The 23,139-nt window shown below is 36.4% G+C and overlaps 1 protein-coding gene across 3 annotated transcripts in view; it reads left to right on the forward strand.

Moving 5' to 3' along the window:
* Positions 1-23,139, forward strand: part of LOC150076650 (uncharacterized) — a 305,352-nt gene that overhangs the window by 157,997 nt on the left and 124,216 nt on the right. For all 3 annotated transcript variants that reach the window (XM_090386997.1, XM_090386999.1, XM_090386998.1), the window contains exon 3: positions 17,162-17,227. In XM_090386997.1, the coding sequence (XP_090243123.1) occupies positions 17,162-17,227 (66 nt within the window). The remainder of the gene's footprint in view (positions 1-17,161; positions 17,228-23,139) is intronic.

A 23,139-nucleotide genomic window follows, 5' to 3' on the forward strand; every position in this document is an offset into this window, starting at 1 on the left:
GTATATCAGGTTTAATGTCCAAGTTTGCAGATGATACAAAACATAACGAAACAGGCCTACGCGCTCTGGATTCATTAAGAATTTATTACAGTATACACAGAGCGTACAAATAAAGAAGAAATATATGAGCTTTCGGCTATATGGTAGCCTTCATCAGAATTAAAAATACATGAATGGCAGTTGGAATGAAGATGTGCACTGCCAGGTGCGTGAGACGCTAGGTTTAATTGTTTGTTGACGTCTGTGGCTGTGACGCATGATGACGTGGCCAGCGCTTGTCCAATGATAGAACTACTGACTCTGTGATCGGGTTGACTTGGCAACCACTCTTCCTGTTCAAGGATTTATCCGAAGATTTTATATTTAACGATTCCAACCAGGTACGTTTTAGGTAATGGTGGGATCTGTCTACCACCACGACATCGCGGTGTGGGTCGATGTCGTGGTGGGTTGTCCAGACATGTTCGGCGATAGCTGAGTGTTCTATATCCGCTAAACGGATCGCTCTTTTGTGCTCCGAGAGACGTTTCTCGAGTCGACGTCCAGTCTCTCCAAAGTAGCAGCTAGTGCAGTCACGGCAAGAGATGCGGTAGACCAAACCGCTCTGCAGAAGGGTGGGGACAGGTGTTTTCACGTTGGAAATGAAAGAACGCAGTTTCTTGCTTGGGAGTTGGATGCACTTTATTCCGTGCGTTCTCAGGATTCTACCGATCTGTTGTGACAGGTTGGGGTAGTATGGGATGAATGCCCTCGTGGATGGCTCGTCACTGTTGGTGTTGTAGCTGGTCGTCACGATGTCACGTGTCTGTAGATCACACCTGTCGAGGACGTCTGTAGATCACACCTGTCGAGGACGTCAATAAACCACACCTCGTAGACCTCGTAAGGTCTACGAGGTGTGGCTACCCCATTGACGTCCTCGACAGGTGTGATCTACAGACACGTGACATCGTGACGACCAGCTACAACACCAACAGTGACGAGCCATCCACGAGGGCATTCATCCCATACTACCCCAACCTGTCACAACAGATCGGTAGAATCCTGAGAACGCACGGAATAAAGTGCATCCAACTCCCAGGCAAGAAACTGCGTTCTTTCATTTCCAACGTGAAAACACCTGTCCCCACCCTTCTGCAGAGCGGTTTGGTCTACCGCATCTCTTGCCGTGACTGCACTAGCTGCTACTTTGGAGAGACTGGACGTCGACTCGAGAAACGTCTCTCGGAGCACAAAAGAGCGATCCGTTTAGCGGATATAGAACACTCAGCTATCGCCGAACATGTCTGGACAACCCACCACGACATCGACCCACACCGCGATGTCGTGGTGGTAGACAGATCCCACCATTACCTAAAACGTACCTGGTTGGAATCGTTAAATATAAAATCTTCGGATAAATCCTTGAACAGGAAGAGTGGTTGCCAAGTCAACCCGATCACAGAGTCAGTAGTTCTATCATTGGACAAGCGCTGGCCACGTCATCATGCGTCACAGCCACAGACGTCAACAAACAATTAAACCTAGCGTCTCACGCACCTGGCAGTGCACATCTTCATTCCAACTGCCATTCATGTATTTTTAATTCTGATGAAGGCTACCATATAGCCGAAAGCTCATATATTTCTTCTTTATTTGTACGCTCTGTGTATACTGTAATAAATTCTTAGATGATACAAAGGTTGGCAGGGCTGTTAACGACAGTAAATACCATGCTACTCCAACTGGATCTAGACAAGTTGGGCAAATGGGCTGAGAAGTGGAAACTGAAGTTTAACATTGACAAATGCAAAGTACAGTACTGCATTTGGGTAGCAATAACCGAAGAGAAGCGTACCAACTGTGTGGTACTACACTCAGGGAAGTGGAAAGTGAAAAGATCTGGGGGTAATTGTGCAGTCAAATATTAAGTTTGCTGAGCAGTGCAGACGGGCTGCCAGGGCAGGTCATGGAGTTTGTCAATTATATATATAGGAATTTTGCTAGCAGGGACAGGGAGGTGATTATCCCGTTATACAAGGCAATGGTCAGGCCACACCTAAAGTACTGTGTACAGGTCTGAAGGCCTCATTTTAGGAAGGAGGTAGAGTTGCTTGAGCGAGGATATAGAAGGGCTGCAAGATTGGCGAGGGGAACGAAGGGGTCCGAACTTAAGCCTTTCTTACCAAGAAAGGCTTAAGGTCTGAAAACTGCAGCGTCTGGAGACTGGGCACCTGCGAAGTGATCTGATTGTTGTAATAAGGCCTTGAATGTGTTGAGTAGGCTCAATTCTGATGAGATTCTTCTTCTTGCTCAGATTGTGAACCTTAGGGGACATAAATTCAAAGTGATGAAAGACAGAATAGATGTGCGGAAATTTGCCTTTAGCCAGTGGGTAGTTAATTGCTGGAACAAAACTCCATCTGTCGTTGTGGAAGTTTGTATTTTAAAGGAATCCAAGAGTTACTGGATAGACTTTTATAGGGAATGGATGTGTGAAATGTTTTTTTTTTTTTTTTTTTTTTTGCTGATGCAACGTAAGCTTGCTTTCTTGCATCATATACCTGTATAACTACTACTACAAATCTACGAGCGAAAAGGGGACATTAGATCCATAATTAAAAACGAATGCAAAAATAATATTTTAATATCATTTTAGTATTAGTTTTTAATTATGGACCTAATGTGTTCTTTCTCTCGTAGAGGTTTGGTTGGTGGCTTGATGGATTTTGAAGTCGGGTTTTGGAGCTCTTGAACCTTCAATTCCAGGTTCATTGGTTCAGCGAATTTTTTCTTCGAGTGTAAAGAATTATTTCAATTATTTTATACTCATTTGAATTACGTTGAGCGTCAGCATTGAAGGGTTCTACATGTTATCATTGAGGTATTTCCTCTTATTCATTATTAATTGGTTTGATTTATTATTATTATTAGCCATATGGTGCAAGGAAGCCTACGGCTTATACCAGCCAAAAATATTCGAGAGAGAGAGAGAGAGAGAGAGAGAGAGAGAGAGAGAGAGAGAGAGAGGAAGGATATCCAGCTCACGTAGAACTTACTGAGCCTAGTAGCTCTGTCATTTATTAATTAGTAATATGAAAATAAAGAACTCATTTAAATTATTTTATACTCATTTAAATTATGGAAAGTGTCGGCATTGAAGTGTTCTTCACATGATTGAGATAATTCCTCGACTGAAAAAATTGTGGAAACAGATACGTCATTTATTGTTCAGTCTCCTGTAAGCATAATTCAGTTTGACTATATGCTAACAGGCTTAAAACCGTCTAGTTAGCATCTGTCACAGCAGAATCAATTATCAAGATCTATGTTATTTCAAAGTGAATACAATTAAGCAAATGTATATATCTATTTAATAGTTATTATTATACAATAATTATATTGTAAAGATCTGAAAATTTGTACAAAAGTGTATAATGTATATTTTAAAATTTCTGTACGCCCTTCTAGCTCACTTGCTGTACAGGGGGTGAACCTTGTGTTAATAAATTGATAGTAAGAAAGAATAAAACTTTGCCTTTGCAACGAGCGTCCCTGTTATTGCATTACTATAAAAAAAAATTCCACAGACAGAGCCGTGCCGAGGGTGGGGCTCTTTTTTTCAGGTTAAAAGCTGAAAGGGGCGCCAAAAGAAAGATTAAATAATTGCCAACATTTTCGATTTTATGTTTTGATTATTCCAATCTGTTTATCATCTTCATTTTGCAAGACGAAAATCTTTGTCCCGCCACTGTACAGATACCAGCGCTATCTCTGTCGCCACTATGGTTGTCGCCCCACTGGTTGTCATTTTTATTACCCCAATTTTAACTTTTTTTTTTTATTAAAACGTGTACTACAAATGTATTTTAAAAATTATTATTTTTTATATATTTTAGGGGAGGGTACAATTTTTCATCCTTGCCTCAGGTACTGAATTGGCTCTGCACGGCCCTGCTAGCAGATGTGTTTTTTTTTTTTTTTCTTTCTTTCTTTCTTTCCTTCCTTCTTCCCCTGTCATTTATATAAGAGACCGCTTGCTGTCTGACGGGATGAGCAAGTCCCGAAAGGTGTTGTGTATGACAGCCTCTTTCAGGTCCCACCATTTTAAATAAATGGCGAATAAGTAGATTAAAATAAAATCTTTTTTTAAATTAAAATAAGACTGTATAAACAGATTTAACCATTTGTTTAAAAGTAGCGCAATTTCAGTCATCGTTGTAAAGCTGGTTTTTTTTTTTTTGTCTTTAGGAGCATCAGCAACCGAAAAACACAATCTCACGGGAAATCCTAACCTCCCCCCCTTCCTTTTACTGGCTGAAATCGATCAACCATAGATCATATTGAAGAGACCTTAGAAAGTCGTCCAGTATATGACCCTTAGATTTCTCTAAACGACTGACAGTGATGTTTATACCACTGCCTACAGCAAGTTTAACAATACTACTTTGTGGTCATTGCCGTATTGTGTCATTCAAGTTATTAATATAATAGTTTCAAGTTTTCTAAGGTTTCAGAGGTGAGAGAATCTTCTTAAGAAAGGAAAGGAATTCATATAGGTTGGCTTCATTTCCCAAGATGTTCTTCATTTTTATAGGTTCCTGTAAACTCCTGTGAGATTGGAACGTTTCTAGCTTTTCCAACTGATAATAGAAGCAGTCAATTAAAATTTGTTTCGCTGTGAGAATAGGCGACGAGTAAACCGTGGACGGTGTTTTGCTTCTGAGGAGGTAAAGATGAGTTACATGCGCGCTCTCGAAAAAACCACTTATTTTCTTACTTTCCTGGTGCTGGAAGTCCAGAAGGATGGCTGGGTCTTAATTTCCATAAGTTTATTGTTGCTATATTCTTGCCATATTTTTTTCCATTGGGTAGTAGGCTCTTCGTATAATGGTTTGATGAACAAGGATCTTCATATCAATTATATTTGAATTTATTCTTTGTTTTACTGCCTGATCTGCGTTTTCGTTTCCGAGTGTTCCACACTGGGAGCTGAGATCCAGGAGAACACCACTGTATGCTACTTTCCTTGTTCCTAGATCAGTTTCGATCTGATTTGTTTCAGCAGGGAATTGTAATTGTGCGCTTCATTCTGCATTAAATTGAGAGAGCTTAAAGAATTAGTATAGACGATATGCTGTGTGCTGGTTAATGGCAAAAAAAAAAAAAAAAAAAAAAATTGCAGAGAAATTACTGAACTCTGTTGGTAGAGAAGCAGAAATAGTGAAAGCAGTTAAGACCGCCGCAGCATCTACTGTTTTTCTGATTATATTTACCATAACTTTGGGTGTGGATAGCATGAAGTTGTCTTATATTTAAGATTTCCAGAGAATGCCTACCACACTGACTGAAATAACTGTCACATTTTAACCATAATTGTAGCCCACGGAGGGTTAGGAAGGTGCACATCTTGATAGATATTTTTCAATCTGTAGATTCCAGTCTGAGTCTACAGGTTTATTGAAATGCGGCTTATTTCTATGTTAAATAGTCCATTGAAGCTGGAAGAGAAATTCATTCATAATATCAAAAGTTATATTGCATGATGGAAGAGATGGGGAGGGCTAAACATAGGTTTCACCACTTCAGGCCTCCAGAAAGCAAAAGGTGGTATTGCACCGGTTTATCAATTGTCTATCACATAGCATTGCCAGGTTAGGTTATGCGAGGTCAGGTAAGGTAACACAGAAGGGCGACACACCTCGACCCCTTCTTACGTTGATTCATAAGTGGGTCGCCATCCCCAGTACATCAGGATTTGCATACGGGGGTTATTAGCGGTCCCACCATCGTGAAGTTAAAGTAGGTGATTTGTTCGGGGAACGACCGGACTTCACTGCAATTCAGTCCATTTGACTCAAGTATTATCTGAATATCAGTTCCATCAGCGTTTTAGACTCCCAGTAGCAATCCCAGCTTTTCAAACTTGATAGCTTTTATTGGAAAGATATTATTATCATCATTAGCCATATATATATATATATATATATATATATATATATATATATATATATATATATATATATATGAGTTAAGTTAATAATGGTAAGAGTTTTTTAAAGGTAAAATATGATATACTAGCTTATCAGGTAAACCATAAACCATGGCGGGTACCCAACGTGACTCTCTCTCTCTCTCTCTCTCTCTCTCTCTCTCTCTCTATATATATATATATATATATATATATATATATATATATATATATATAGAGAGAGAGAGAGAGAGAGAGAGAGAGAGAGAGAGAGAGCTATCCAGCAAATGTCACACTTTTGTTGGATTTTAAAATGAATGCTGCTACTTAGCCTAATTTCTTAAACCCCGACTAATAACTGGTATTCAATGAGAGATAATAATTACTGCTTTTACAATATTGTAACAATAAAAATAAGCTTGAATATTCGGTTTGTTTGTTTTTTCTAATGAATAAATAAAACAAGTTTTTATTGTTCACAATTTTTTATTTTTACTCTATAAAAGTCTTCCAGAATTACCTCTCCATGGATATGGCAGTTTAGAGGTGTGCACAGCCTCGAACCTGGTAGGACAAATCATAATCGAGATAGGGTCGGACCGAGTAGTAAAGATAACATTTTGTACTAGAAGTGGAAACACTAGTTGTGATCTAAAACAGTGATTCCATCCAGTTAATGTCTGCTAGCACAAAAGTGGAATGAGTTAATATTCGTTTCCTTTAAAGCACGCGAAAAAAAAAAAGTGGGATTAGGTATTGTTATGACTTCTTAGAACAAAGTTCAGTGGGAATTATGACTTGATTAATCACATATTACAACTCTGTAGGAAAAAAAATTCCCGAAATTGGTGGTGTATGAAAAGGTATACCACTCGACAGCCAAAGTTCTGAACTGTCTTGGCGGACCTGGTCTTCATGCTTTTCGCCCGGATATGGATCGGGTAGCAAAAATAGCCTTCGGGTACTAGTTAGGCGAAATTGTCTTTGGGCCGGGCCGGTAAAATTCTAAAATTTCGGCCCATGCAGTCCTTTATGGCAGTTAGAACTGTAGTTTCAAATTAATTTTTCTTAGTGATTTGTACTTGTAAATTGTGTGTTCGGATGTTAGATGCATAACTTGGTCACGCGAAAAAGCTGAAGATGTTGCTGACTTCTAAGCAGTGGCGTACTGGGTCTAAAAAATATTGGTTACCAGGAGACAAAGGGGGCCCACCCACAACTATTATATTTTCAAGCTACTAAAAGGTCATTAACATTTTTAACATTGTCTAATGTTATTGCAAGGGGCCCACTTGCCATCGGGCAAGCTGACACCCTGACCAGTCCACCACTGCTGCTAAGATCTCACTTGAATTCATCATTTCATTATTTAATATACTATAGAAATTACCTCAGTAGTGATAACTAGGCTAGCTAACTAATAATTCTAAACTTTAGCATTAGTAAAGGCTTATGATGTAAGAAAGCAAGCTTATACAGAAAAAAAAAAAAAAAAAAAAACCAATAAACATTGTTTTCATATTGAGATTATACAAAATTTACTAGTCTTATTGTGCTTCTTTGAAAAAGGACTGATCTATTCTGTAATGCACCAATGTACTGTTGTTTTAAGTGTGAACTTAACAACCGTACACCAACATTACTTATGCACAAATAAATAACGTGCAATTAAAAGTTTTTTGCATTACAAGAAGTAGTATTGAAAGAATCACCTGACAACAGGCTAGTTCATTCCTGGGCACAGTGTTGTTTAAACTCCGACAAGACTACCAGATCAGAGGAATTTACAATAAACCATGAAAACAATCGGTATTCGTATTTAGCAGTCACTTGAACCAGAGTACCACTCAAAGAGTGTGTGCTACTGCACTCTAGTTCCTGACCACTCGGCTACACTAGGCCAAGTGTATACATTTCACCTTCTAGGAGTTTACCTATGTTCTCTTTATGTTGCTAGGTTAAAAATAACAAGTTAAGAGTGCACAAGATCTATTCGCACACGGGCAGTTGATAATTGCGGTTCGACTACTGCCTCCAGTGGTGGTCGTAGGGGCTAAACGCCCTTCGTTTATTGTGGATTTTTTTTTACTACTACATGATCATTAAAGCTTAATGATTTTCAGAACACTGCCTTAGGCTCCTCCCCCTTCGTCCTTTAGAAAATCCTGGGACCGCCTCTGCTGCCTGCTAATTCTCTCCCTCCCTCAAATTTTTGTTCCAAAACATACCAAAGATGTTCAGTTGGATTCAGGTTAACTGTCCTTACAGATAGCACAATTTATATAATTCCACTCTCACCACAGTAGGTGGAAAAGACCTCAGTTCGAATCATTACAATGGCGTGAGTAATCTTTATGGGATTTTTTACAACATGGCCAAGTTGGTCTCGGGCAATGTAGTTTGGTTGTTTCCTCCAGCATATAGGCAAATCGACCACACACGTAATTACAGATATAATATATACCGCGCAATATGGTACAAGTCGGTGATACGCTTAATACCTTATAAGCGGGTTCACTATAATACTTTCTCCATACAACTGTTTTACTGACCATACTTTGATTATCGAAGGTCCTCACGGTAGCACAATACAGGCAATCCCCGTATAACACCGTACTTCTACAACACGATTTAACAGGGTATTTTTCAGCTTTTGTGCGGGAGAAAACCCTGCTATTATGTTGGATCTCATTTTGCAACGTTTGCACATTTTGAATCCCCGATGTCGACTCGCTAGTCAAAAATAAATAAATAAATAAATAATAAATAAAAATATTGAGAATTGAGAACTCCTTGTATTTTATTTTGTTGGGAAATCCCCGTGTTATGTTCTGTGCTTGTTGAACTTGTGGCAAAATCTAGATTTCAAAGTTTTATTACTATTGGATAGCACGCCATGCCATCCAAAAGATTTAAGTCGTCCAAACTTTGAAGTTATGTTTCTACCACCACAGTTGTGCTGGGTTAATACAACTTCTTTCATTCAGCCATTAGATCAAGGCATTATATCCACCTTTAAAACTCATTACATCAGAAAATCGTTACAATGCATTTTGGAAAAAAATCCATTGTAACGAAAAAATTATTTCGAATCTATTGAAGTTAATGTGGGCATGGAAACATTTCTCAATTGTGGACTGTATCAGAATCATAGCTTTATCGCTCAAAGAAGTAAAACCGTCAACGTTAAAAGCGTGCGGAAAAATGTATGGCCAGAGTCAGTTCATTTAGGAAATATGGTCGAGCCGAGAGAAAACGGAATCGATGCGATAGTGGAACTTGCTACGTCGGTAGGAGGGGAAGGTTTTGATGATGTGACTACTGAAGCCCTCGTGGGTAGCACAGTTGATTGAATCGCCCTCCTCCCCACACCAGGTGGAAAAGACGAACGAGTTCGAATCTCGTCGATGACGGGAGGAATATTTATGGGTCTTTTTCACAACGTGGCTGAGTTAGGTGAGGGTAGCATAGTTTTTTTTTTTTTCTCCTGGAAACTCGAGTTTTTCGTCCATCAAAACAGAAAATCGACCTCAGGACACACGCAAATTATAGACAATATGCGCTGGGCAACATGGCCTTAGTCGCCAATACGCCTAAAAAAATAAAAAAAAGATATGATTACTGAAGACGTTCAAGAATTACTGATAGACAAAGTGGCTTGCGAAGCGGATTTGGTGGAACTGGCATCGGAGGTAAAACCAAATCAATTCAGAGGATGATACTGTAGATAAATTCTGAAGTTCCAAATTTTACACTGAAAAGCATACGGGAAAGTTAGCCGAGCAATTAGAATTTTATTTTTTGAATGCAGATTCTTGAATGAAAGGAGCCCAAAGTTCAAAAGGGAGCTTCAAAAATGCTTAGTTCCATACGATGAAATTCACAAAGATTTATCAAGCAAAAGCAAACAAAACCGGATTACTAATTTTTTTTAAAGATAGCAGAAGATACATGAAATCTAGAATGGTGTATTTTTGTTAGTTTAAATAATGTTTGTTAGCTTTTGGAACCTAACCCCACTTTTTGTACTTTTTCTTAGTGTCGTATAACACTGTTTCGTACAACACGACATTTAGTAGTAGTAGTGGCATGTGATGCAAGAAAGCAAGTGTTATGAGCTTATGCAGCACCAGCAAAAAAAAAAAAAAAAAAAAAAAAACAATTTCCTCCAAATGTCCGTCCAGCCCCTCCTTAAATTTATCCAACCTATCAACCTCCACAACAACAACAGATGGAAGCTTGTTCCAGCAATTAACCACCCGCTGGCTAAAAGCAAATTTCCCGCATATCTATTCTACAGGAACTATTCTATTCTATTTTATAGGAACCTAACAACTTACGTATTATACGAGGGTTACCTGTAGATATAATCACCGCCTCCAATACCGGATGGTAAAGGCTTGGGTTATAATCCCGTCAATCATGCAAAGAATGTGTGTGTGTGGCTGAGTTAGTCGGCCTCAGGCTGAACATTGCATGTTTTTTTTAATTCCGGATATTTGGGGTTGTTGTCCAGCAAACCGATTAAAGAACCATCGAGTTTAACAGAAAATCGAATTCAGCAGATGAGCCTTACGGGCACATAATCCGTTAAAGCAATATGTATAAACCTAAATTTACAGTAAGACACGTTATGCTTTACGTTCGAGCTCAAAAATTAATAAATAAAAAAATAAACTCTGCATATTTTCGCATCCGTCCGAGCGAAAATGAACCTAATTCATGTATTTATTGGAACTAATCTTTTGACAGTATGTACATTCTTAAATTCAAAATAGTAATATCTGTGAAGTAATTTGCATATAGTAGCATGGTAGATGAAGTGATAAACTCATTTCCGCGTTTTATTGTAAGCAACTTGAACACTAGCATATTTCTTATCTGGTGAAAATAAAAGAGAACTGGAGGAGGGCAAGTTTTTTTTTTTTTATTCGCACAAGGTCTTATCTCACACCTCGTTACGCTTCTGATTTCAATATCAATATATTTACAGATTTTCTTCTTGTACAACGCAGGGGTGAAAAACGAAAGCAAGAGTTTTCAATAACAGGAATCGTTGCAGTAAACGCGAGTTACCTTTCATTCAAGAAACGTCTGAATTTTTAGCATTTGACAGTCAACAAGACAGAACTGGTTTGGGTAATCACTTATCTCCTCACCTGGTAGAACAGGTTGGACCTCGTATTGCTTGTTGTAACTGGCAGATCATACGATATATTAAGTCTAACAATATTCATCACCATGTTTTTCAAAGGAATTTCGATTTTAATAGGTTAATGTAAACACACCCGATGAATCATACTTGTTTGTATTATTGGCATTCGTCAATAATGCGTGTATGTATCGTATTTTGACATTCGTAATATTTACATAAGATATTTGCGGTTTTTCAAGGACTGTTTTAAGATCGGATACCGTGCTTTAAATTTTATTACATTATTATTAAATTTTAAATAAATATTTTATTTTCTGTGTGACTCCAAACATAGATGGATAAAATTTAGGGCATAAGCATATTTCTTTTATGTTACGGGATTGTACTGTCACGCAAGGCCGCTACTACTCTATATGCCGCTAGTAAGCGAAATCAAATTTGCCGCCTCAAAATATTTCGATTAAAAAATAAAATAAGGGAAAATAATTATCAATTTATTGAAAAATAAAAGAATTACAACATATCTGACATACAATGAGTGATAACCAGGGACTCACATCTGGTGAGTATGGGCTTGGCACACCCAGGGTCCTGAGCTGGATATCATCATTCTTCTCTTTCTTGGTGATTCCTTTCTACTCTCTCTCTCTCTCAAGGTAACTCGGGAATTTTTTTTTTTTTTTTTTTGGCTGGTGCAGCATAAGCCTCAGGCTTCCTTGCACCATATAGCTATTATAATAATAATTATGACCACCCCCTATTAAAACTGAATGCAACCAGTTAACCACGTGAGGTACAAGAGTGCGCAGTTAGTTGACCTACACAGTGTAGATAAGGTGTCAGTGGTTCAGTAAGTAGTAAAATTCTGAGCATGATGGGTAAAAGGAAGGACTTATTGGACTTTGAAGGACAGATTGTGGATATGAGCTGGTGCCTCAATTTCCCAAACGGCTGAACTGGTGGGGTGTTCGAGAGCTGCCGTGGCTAAAGTGTACCAGGACTGGCATCAAAATGGTCAAACAACGACCCGACTGCAAAGGTCGGCAAAAGGTTGATGTTAGAGGTGAGTGCCAGGTCTGACTACTCGAGCAGGCACAGCACTGTTGAAGAGTTGACTACCCAATACATGGGCCAACCCAGAACATTATCTGGCATGACCATGCGTTACACGTATTGGCTATACCAGCAGATGACCCCTATGGCATCCTCTCCTAACCAAGGTTCATCGGCGTAAAAGACTCGCCTCGTGCAAAGAGCATGCAAGTTGGATGTTAGAAGATTAGAAAGTGTGCTGGTCACGTTATTTACTCCACATCGTAGATGGGTGTGAGCGAATTTGTCATCAACATGAGGCTTTTCATCTATCATGCATAGTATCAAAAGTGCAGGCCAGTGGAGGCGGTTGTATGGTGTGGAGCATGTTTCACTGGCAGGAACTTGGACCCCTGGTGCATGTGGAACAATGTATCAGTGGTCTCTTCTATTGTTAACTGCTTGCTGAATGTGTACACCCTGCTATATTACACTTTTTCCTGAATGGCGATGGTGTCTTTAAAGATGACAATGCTCTGAGCCATCAGGCACTTGTTGTGCAGGAATGGTTTGAGGAACACAGTTCTTCCAGCATATCGATTGGCCTTCGAACTCCACTGGTATCAATCCCATAGAGCACTTGTGGGACACCATGGAAAAGCATATCAGGCATCTGGATGCACCAATCACCTCCATACCTGCATTGCTGGGTGCTTTATACATAGCTAGGTTGGCCATACCTCCCAAATGCTTCCAACATCTTGTTGAATCAATGCCACGTCAGATAGCTGCTATACTGAGGGCAAAAGGAGGACCTGTGAAGTTGGTCCTCCTTTTTCTGTGGTCACTCAGTGTTTAATATACTGAAACAAGAAACAAAAATAAATCATTCTAAAATTCTGGAAATAAACTTTAAATTCTAAGTCAGTCATTGTATTCTATCACAATAATAAAACAAAAAGAAAATTATAATGTTAAAAAAAATTATATAAATTCTTTGCTTTAAGAGATGCGAATTTATTAATTATTTCATTTATGTTTATTTGTTAAAAATGATAATTTTCTATTGAAATTATTGCCAAATTACAGTCGTTATTCAGACATTGCCGATCGTCAATAATTTGATTAATTTTAATTTTGAAAAACTCCGTTCACCTGAGGCAACTGAAACCGGTAAAGTCAGAAAAATTGGCAATAGCATTGTAGTGACATATGATGCAAGAAAGCAAGCTTATACAGAGAAGAATCAGCCAAAAAAAAAAAAGAAGGGAAGAGGTCCATTTCTCATTCACCTCTCCATCCACACCAAAAGTTTGTCCGGTTCTTCCTTGAATTTATTTAAGCAATCAACTTCCACAACGAGAGAAAGAAGTTTGTTTCAGCATTCAACCACTTGCTGGCTAAATGCAAATTTCCGAACATCTATTCTGCAACTTCTTTCCTCAGTTTGAATTTATGCTCTCTCAAGTGCGTAATATGAGCAAGAGGAAGAATCCCATCAGCACTGAGTTTGCTTAACCCATTCAATGCCTTATACATCTCAATCAGATCACCTCGCAGGTGCTTAGTCTCCAGATGCTGCAATTTGCAGAACTTAAAGCCTTTCTTGGTGAGAGCACCCCTTTGTTCCCCTCATTTGCATAAATTATTAGTGCAAACTTTTCCAAATGTAGCAATTCTGCTACATTTGGAAAAGTATCTTTAAAATTGTTTTTAAAAATATATTGTAACACCTTAGATGGAGTAATATTCTATTTAATATAAATTTGAAGTATTCTAAGTTCTTCAAATAATGCTAAACCATCAATGTCACTTAATTTAATATGTAAATCTTTGCAAAGATTTCAGAAATTGTTTTTTTGTTTTTTTTAATTCAGAAATAAAAAATATTTTAAATACATGTATAGCCACTCCCCGACTTACGTAAAGTTTGCGTTCTGCAGATCTCTATGTAAATCGAATTTTCGTAAGTCGGAATTCCCTAAATGCTTATGCAGCACACAAATTTGTTTGAAGCAAAAAAGAAATGTTCGACAAACATGTAAATAGAATTATTTATTCCATTTTTTTTTTTTAAATTTCATGTGCAGGAAGAATCATAAAAGTGTACAAAAATTATAAAATTAAAAAAGAGAGAGGAGACAGGCATAACATCAGCAAGTTTTTTACCTTTTAGAGGATCGTTGCCAGAATTAACTCCCCAGCTGTGATAAGCACGCCGCTGCGGAAGTTGAGGGCTGTGGAGATTTAGAAGGGTTTTTCCAACACATCACAATTTCTCTGCAGCTGCAGACTCTGCGCTGGCGACTTCACTGCATACTCAAATGTTTTGGAAACCAGCGCGATGCTTGAACCTATTAAATCACCCATTGCTTGCCATGAATTTGGCTTGGGATTTGCTGTACTTATCCTTAATATCTTCATAAATACTTGTTGCTTTTGCTTGAATGGCCATTGGACTTGGGGGGGGGGGCACTTGCTTCTGAATCTGATCTTCGATATAGCACCTGAACACTGTTGATCTTAAATGTGTTGATCCTTTAACATGTTCAGACCTCAGATTAGTGTAAACTGCTATTTTTTTTTTTTTTTTTTTTTTTGTACTATTACTACTAATATTATTTGTAGTATTTCTATTGGCTACCAGTGTTTTTGAAAAGTTTGGTAGCCGATTGAATAACAGTACAAGTATGGGGTGGAGCAGTAGTATGGAGGGTAATCCCGATGCCATATGGTATGTATTATTATAATATGTGAAAGATAAAAGAAATTAAGTTTAGACTGACCTGTGATTAGTTATGAAAATTGTAGTAGCGAATGTGACAGTATGTAATGTATAGTTGAAAGTGCAGAGGGCTGAGGGAGAAAGAAAGCTATATTTCTAAAATAAAGATATGAGGAGAATGAAGTAAATGTGGATGAAAAAGGAGGAAAGGCAGTGCTCCATCAACATACTATTAAAAAAAAATAGTAATAGCACCAAAGAAATAAAAATATGAAGTAGGAGGACCAAAGTATAGGGACCAAGAAATCTAAATAAAATTAAGAATCTGAAAGAATAGACAAAAACAATAATTTGGAATTAAAAGGGTAATAAATATAAAGCTACAAAACTAAATTAATATAAAAGTACAAGTGGTGTGAAATATCACAAAATTCAATGGAAAAAAAAAATATTTTTTTCCCCATACTATTGTTCCAGACCTGCATATCTGCAAATAATCTTTGTATACAAGAAGACTAATGCCGACTGGGCTAGCTGGGTGGGAAAGTGCCTACCTGGCAACCCAAAGGTCATAGGTTCGAATCCCTTCTTGGGCTTGGATCAAAGTACTGCAAAAACCTTGGGAGGTGCATTATGGCCACAGAAGCAGATGCAGCAAAAAAAACTACCAAAAAAAAAAAAAAAAAAGACTAATGTGTGCTGAAACTTTTAACCTTTATGACAGCTTCTGGTCTCTGTGGAACATTCACCAGTGTTTTGTAAATGTCATTGATATTTTCCTCCCATTCAACCTTCAAAGCAGTGACTAGTTCAGGACTATTTTTTGGGCAGCCTCTCATCATGCACACCTGATGATCCAGTTCATCCCAGAACTGGATTGAAGGGGGTTCTGGGCTGCTGAGTCCAACTTTTTGATGCTCATATCCTCAAACTAGTTTGTCACAACTTGAGGAGTATTGGCTTACTAAAACAGTTATTGACCTTCCCTGATGTGTCACTGCAATATAGGTGATCCTTTATTGCCCAGGAGATCTAGATACATCTCAGCTTCATAGTTTTGTCTAAAACAATCAATGGTCCCAGGACAAACCATGTAAAAGAGTCCCAGACCATCACTCTGCTTCCTACAAACTTCATTTTTGGGATGATACAATCTAGCAGGTAGCTTTCTCTAAGCATCTGCCACACCCAGGCATGATTGTCAGACTGGTAGACTATGTACCAAGACTCATCACTTCAAAGCACAGCTTTCCATTTGTCTATAGTCCAGGAATCTCAGGCCTTACACCAAACTAGATGGTATGTGGCATTAGTCAGGATGATTACTAGCTTTTTTTTTTTTTTTTACGAAAAACCCCAAACACGAAAGGTATCAAAACCTATAGTACTTAGTACCATGCATGGGTTGAAGGAGAAGTATGGGGGGGAGGAGGATGCCGGAAACTTTGCTCTAGAGACTAAACATGGATTTCACCACTTCAAGCCTCCAATAAGCAAAGTGGCGGTATTTCACCGGTTGATGAAAGTCATCTACCACATGAATGTGGATGGCTCCTTGACCCAATGCCCATATCACACAGCATCCTTTATACTATTCTTTGCAGGGCTCTCCTCTAACATTCTATCAATTTCCAAATACTTTGTAAGCTTTCAGGACCATTTCACTTCCATTTGTAGATTAAACCACAACTGTCAACTTAGATCTTCAATGCCACTGAAATGTTACATAAAAATTGATTGTTAAGTGGCACCATATTATCATTTCATGCTGGAAGTCTAACTTCATCGACCATGGCATCTTGCTTTGGCAATTGCACTACTTCTTTCCTTGATGACCTAGGAGCATATTTATAGTTCTGTCTGTCACACGGTGCTTGGGTAGAATGTGACCAAACTATCAATGGCAGGGCAGTGTATAATTATATACAGTAAGAAAATAATGAAATTACCAACAACTGCAACAAGGAATAGATGTAGGCTGGATATATAACTACCTTAAAATATTAAAATTTAAAATAAAAATATAAAGGCAATAGTTAATAAATTGAATAAAACATAATACAATGAAATTTTATAATTCTGTTTTGAAATTTTATACATTTTTTTGACTTAGGACGGTCTTTAGTTTCAAGACCATGAAATATTGTTTTTGTTACTGTAGATTCCCATGCTTTTATTTCTTGTTACAGTTATCAGTAATTTATCTTTAGTAAGATAAGGTATTTTAGTTTCATACACACACATTCATTTATTTATTATTATTTATTTATTTATTTTTATTATTTTTTTTTTTTTTCAGCGATGGCAGAGGAGGTGGTTCGTTCTATATGATGATGGAGAGCTGACATATTCTGTGGATGAACATGTAAGTTGTCAGTGTTACGTTCACCAGATATCCTGTATATATTGTTGCTTATTTCAACTAAATCAGTTACAATTTGCTCCATTTTTAGTGCCTAAAGTCAGCATAAATTGTATATAGATATGGTGAATAGAATAACAAGGCAGAAACATGAGGAAAAAAAAAAAAAAATGAAGTAGTCTAATGCAGTCAAAGGCAACAAATGCTAAACCTATGCAGTGCATGGACAATAAAGTGGAAAAAAAAAAAAAAAAGGGATATAGAGAGTGATAGAAGGTAACATCAAAAAAATGTATAATAAGAGATAAGGATATTGCCACACAACTTACAAAACTTGTGCGAGCACTTGCACATCCAAGGACCAGTTCTCTGAATTACTACCCATCTGTGAATTTATATTCAGTATATCTTCATACAGTAATTTATGTTGAATGCATTTTATTTTTCTTTAATGAGTTTCCAGTACTGTAAAGAAAGAAATTGATTGATTGACTGGCCATATTTTCACGGTAGGCCAAATTAACCTATATTTTTCTTTAATGTGAATCCAGTGGGGGTACAAAAACAAAATGCCTGGAAATATCTAGAGGGTGAAACAGATTGTAACCCACATTTTCTTTGACTAACAAAAGAATACTTTGGTAAATGGAAACGCTTAGCACATTGGCAATAATCTGCAGTCATGTGCATGAATATTTTTATGCTAAAGTGGTTTGTAGCTTCTATCACAATATCTGGATAATCCACATTTCCTTAATAGAAATAGCAGTCTTGAAAGAAAATTAATTAGTTACGCAATGTGATATATATTGTTCAGTTAAAATGCCAAAGAAAATTATCAAAAAGTAGATGAGGTTTTACATGACACATCTGTGGGGGGGGGGGAGAGACTTTATTGCAACATAGAGTTGATGATTACATAATAGTGTAGTTACAACTGCCAGCCACAGCGCAGTTGCCAGGGGTTAACAAAGTAATATAAAGACATGATTGCCTGAATAAATCAAAATGATAAAATAATAAGGTATTAGAAAAAAAGTAAAGAAAAATTGTGTATACTAGACATACAAATTTGTACATACCCTTAGTTACAAAATACATAACGCAGAATATACATTGGATTGCATAATTACACATATTGAATTGAGTAATAGAATTCATTGATCGGGGTCAGGTTATGATAGTGGTGGCCTTGGCCACCCACCACAGAGTATTTTTTTTCCTATATTGTCAATCCTGACTACCTATTGAAGTCAACATCTGGATCCTGGATGCATAGTAACAACTGCTGAGGAAGGAACCAGTCCGACAGGTGAAGGAGTGTTAAAGATGGCATAGCTGCAGAGTTGCTTGCAGATGTGCCACTGGGATCCTCCACACAATTGTCCCAGAAGGAGGGAGAGGAGATGAGACCAGTCATGAGCTCGACAGTAATGACGAGTCTCCTTTCATCAAGGAACCATGTGAGCCATGGGATGTTGTGTGTGTTGGCCTTAGCAGTGGTTCGGAGCTAGGCAGGTAGGTTGAGCTTGTGGCATGCTCACTTTATGAGCCAGTATTTGGAGGAGAAAACTGGTTTGGTGTTAGAGGGAGATGCAGGTGCCCATATCTCTGCAGCATAGAGAAGCGGGAGATAAACTACTGTTGCAAATGGTTGGTTTGTCACTTGTATTAACTCATTCACATATATCCTGATATACTCATTCCTATAGATCCTAGAGTGCTCAGAGACCTAGCAAGCAATTTTATTTAATAACAGATGATTTGTTATAAATTTTTTGCTGATCATGACCACAGAGTCTGTGCAGTTTTATCATGTACTAGGAGTGGGTGACTGATAGATGGACAAGTGTTTAGGGAAAACACTTGTCCATCTATCATTTTTAAACACTTGCACACAGACAAGTGTCTGTGTGCAAGTGTTTAAAAAATATGGATGGTAATTTTTTACTTTTTAAAATTAAACTTAACTTATTTAATTATTAATGCAGTATTAATTACCTTTATTTCAAAAATTCTCTTCATTATTTTAATTTTTGAAAATAGATAAAACCATATTATAATAATTACACTAGCCAACAAAAGATATATTTTGTCATACTTCCGCAATGAAAAAATGTGATTCTGGAGGAAATAAATGTGCTGATTCTGAAACTCACCATGAAAAGAGTCTATTGGATCTACATCAAAAGATGTACCAACATTTAATGTCAAAATAAAGGGATATATACATATAATTCAAGTTTGTAATAAAAGTGTAAAAAAATATATGTTCAATTATATGTTTACAACCCTGAGAATGTGTCACAATCAGGTAATACTTGGAAAATCTTGGCACAGCCCTCAAAAATCCTTGCCAAAAATGCTGTGTGCTCTCTTCAAATTGTAAATTGTTGTATTGGAATGTGAACCTAAGAACCATAGATATGTCTGATTATGTTTATCACAAGAAAACCTGAGTCCAGAATTGATTACTAAAATTAAGAGAATTAGGAATTATTAATACGTATAATTAATAATTCCTAGTTCTCTGTATATAATAGGAATTAATAATTCCTGTTAATTATACAGAGAACACTGGTTTGGTGTTAGGAGATGCAGATGCCCATATCTCTGCAGCATAGAGAAACGGGGGATAAACTATTGCAAATAGTTGGTTGGTTTGTCACTTGTATTAGCTCATTCACATATATCCTGATTTACTCATTCTATAGATCCTAGAGTGCTCAGAGACTCAACTGTATAAGAGAATTAGCTTATATATGTTAAAATAAATCAGTATGTCATGCATTACTGGCTAGATTATGCAAAATTGGCATATTTTGGTAAAATATAATGACTTATATTTAATAACTGTGACGTGATGTGAAACTATCATAACGATTTTCTATGCAGAAAAATTGGTTAAAAACAGCATTTAAGTTCTTGGAGATAAAAAATCGTGTTGACTAGTGTTATTGATGTTTTCTCACTCTTATCTTGTTAATGTCAAAATAAAGGGATATATACATATAATTCAAGTTTGTAATAAAAGTGTAAAAAAATTCCAGTAATATTAATATATATTAATATATATATATATATATATATATATATATATATATATATATATGGATGCACAGTGGTGTATCCAGGTTTGTTAAGGGGGGGGGGACATGTGACCAGGTTTGAGTTTTTTTTTAGAATACCTCCTGTGTTTTTTTGATTTAATTTCAAATTTTTGATTAAGAGGGAGCATGATGCATTATACAATCATTCACTTCAACAGAACCAAGATTTTGATTTAAGTTTTCAGCAATTGCAGTTCTGATTTTTATTACTTTCATGAAAGGAAAGTAATAAAAATCAGAGGAGAAAAAAATAAAAAAGATGACAACTTCCAACTACAAAATTTTGTTGCAGCTATTAATAGTGTTTTCTAGATGTTCTTATCTAATTGTTGTCTCTTCTGTTGACCAGTTATAGCAGGCCTTAAGAGAAGTAACAGGTTGCTAAATCCTCTAAGGCTGTTACATAATGCTACTTAAAGCAGGGTAATGATCTGAATTGTAGAGTTCATTAACACATTACTTCTAATAGTATGCATACATATTTGCAATAAAGATTTAAATGATGTTTTGTAGTTATAATAGATGAAAAGTAATGTTATTAGTTCTTTGCTTAGTGGCATGCTTGCTGGGCAAACTTTGTTGACAGTGTTCCTGACCCCATAAGTATGTGTGTATTGCAAAATATTTTTTAATGTATTCTTTGAATTATGCAGATTTCATTTTAAATTAAAGTAAATTTAGGAAACACTTAAACCATGAAAATTAATATTTCTTAAATTAAATTTAATTTAAAACTATATAACCCGCCACATTTTTATTTCCCATAATAAATTGTTACCATGCAGATTTTAAACAGTACTTCAAACAGAAATAAATATTTCTTAAATTAATTTAAAACAATATAACCACATTTCAATTCTCAAAAATCATAAATTGTTACCACGCAAATATCAATTTTAAACAGTACTTACAACAGTTGCACAATTTGTTTAATCTGTTAGCTGTTGCCTTGGTGTAGTCTCTTCACCAAAAACAGAAAAACTTAAATATTTAAATATCTGTTAGAATTACTTCATTGTAAATTTTAGTATTCTTCTAATAATATATTGTTAGAATGGCAGTGCCAGACAGGAAAATGTGAGTAATTTTCATGTCCCCCCCCTCTATTTCCATCACTAATGGAGCTAAAAATTTAAAAATCACATTAGCTATGCATTATTCAATGCTTATCAAGGGAAAACTATTTATAAAAAAACTTTTATAAAAAAATAAAAAAAATCTTGTTTATACTCCATGGCAATCAGGTCAGTCGAGTTTACAATAAATTATCAATACAAACATTAATTGTATTTAGCAGTCATGGGCTTGAATCCCGGTCCACTCAAAGAGTGCATGCTACTGCACTCCCGCTCCTGCACACTCTGCTACGTCAGGCCTATGATATGATATTCACTCTCAATCTCCATTAATTATTTTTTAATCAGAAAAGTTTAGCTGTAAAAAAAAAAAAAAAAAAAAAATCTTTTTGGTACCTTGTACATCAAAAAAGGCGTCTCCGTAGCCAGGTGAGCAGGAGCAGCAGTGCGGAGTACACGCTTCTTGATTAGACCGGGGTTCGAGCCCGTGACCACCAAATACGGAGGATGCGGAAAGGTCAGGGAATTACCACCGCATATCCCCGGAGCAATATGGCCTTAGTTGCTAACGCTCCTAAAAACCAAATAACAAACAATACATCAAAAAAAGCAATGTTTTTTTTTTATGAAAACTTAACATGGAGTTTTAGTTTCCTTTTTTTTTTTTTTGGCTGTTCATGACCCTGATTTTTGGCTGTACAGTTGGTTTGGAATTCTTTTTCCTCCTTTTTTGATAAAATGAGTTATTTCTAATGTTTTCTGATATTACTATACAATATTTTATCATTTCTAATGATGTTTTCTGATATTATTATACAATATACTGTACAATTTTAAAGTTTCCCATTTAAACTATTTCTTGCCTTTTTTCTTCAAAAAAAAAAAAAAAAAAGATTGGTGTATAAAATTCATGCATACCTGCTGATGGATTTGAATTTAGCATGCCAGCTATAGGGTTAAACACATTAATTAGTAATATAAAATAATAAATATAAGTAGCCATTCTATATAGACCCATTTTAAAATAATATATAAATTGTGATATCAGCTAAAAATATACATTAAAATGTGGGAACCTTACAAAGTTCTGACTAATAATACTATTAAAAATATGACACTTACGAAAATGAAAAAAAAAAAAAAAACATTTAGCTGTAACTTGCCCTATACTTAGATATGTACATCTTGCATAATATGTATAAAATATATTAATATGTACTAAAATACAGTTACGTTGCCATTTTCCTTCAGCATTGTATCTCCCACAAATAGTAAGGTCCTGGTGTATTTATTTAGAAAAAGTAAACATCACTTTTGTCATTTAAATATCCTTTTACTATTTTGTTTTCAATCTTTCAGAATATGAATATTTTTTATAAATGTAAAATGAAATAGTTGCATGAATCGGGACTTTTTACTTTTCAGATGTAAAGGTCACTGTTCTTAGTTTTTGTTTTATATACATAAATATTTTTGTTTCAGCTTTACTGTTTTTAGGGCCCATAGCCTAACGAAGGACCCTTATGTCACTTGGTTGTCTGTCTGTCACATCATTGTATCTCTGGAACCACTCAACCTATTGACTTCAGATTTTGCATGGGTTTGTACATCGTGTGGGCCAACATAACGCCATATTGATCGTTCTCAAATTTGTCTGAGAAATGGGGGGGGGGGGGAACAACAAATGTTGACAGCCTATAGCTTATGATACGCCGTTGGAAAGAGCTCA

Source organism: Mastigoproctus giganteus, chromosome 12 (genome assembly GCF_048544385.1).
Source record: "Mastigoproctus giganteus isolate SK-2022 chromosome 12, ASM4854438v1, whole genome shotgun sequence".
In the NCBI taxonomy this organism is placed as follows: Eukaryota; Metazoa; Arthropoda; class Arachnida; order Uropygi; family Thelyphonidae; genus Mastigoproctus; species Mastigoproctus giganteus.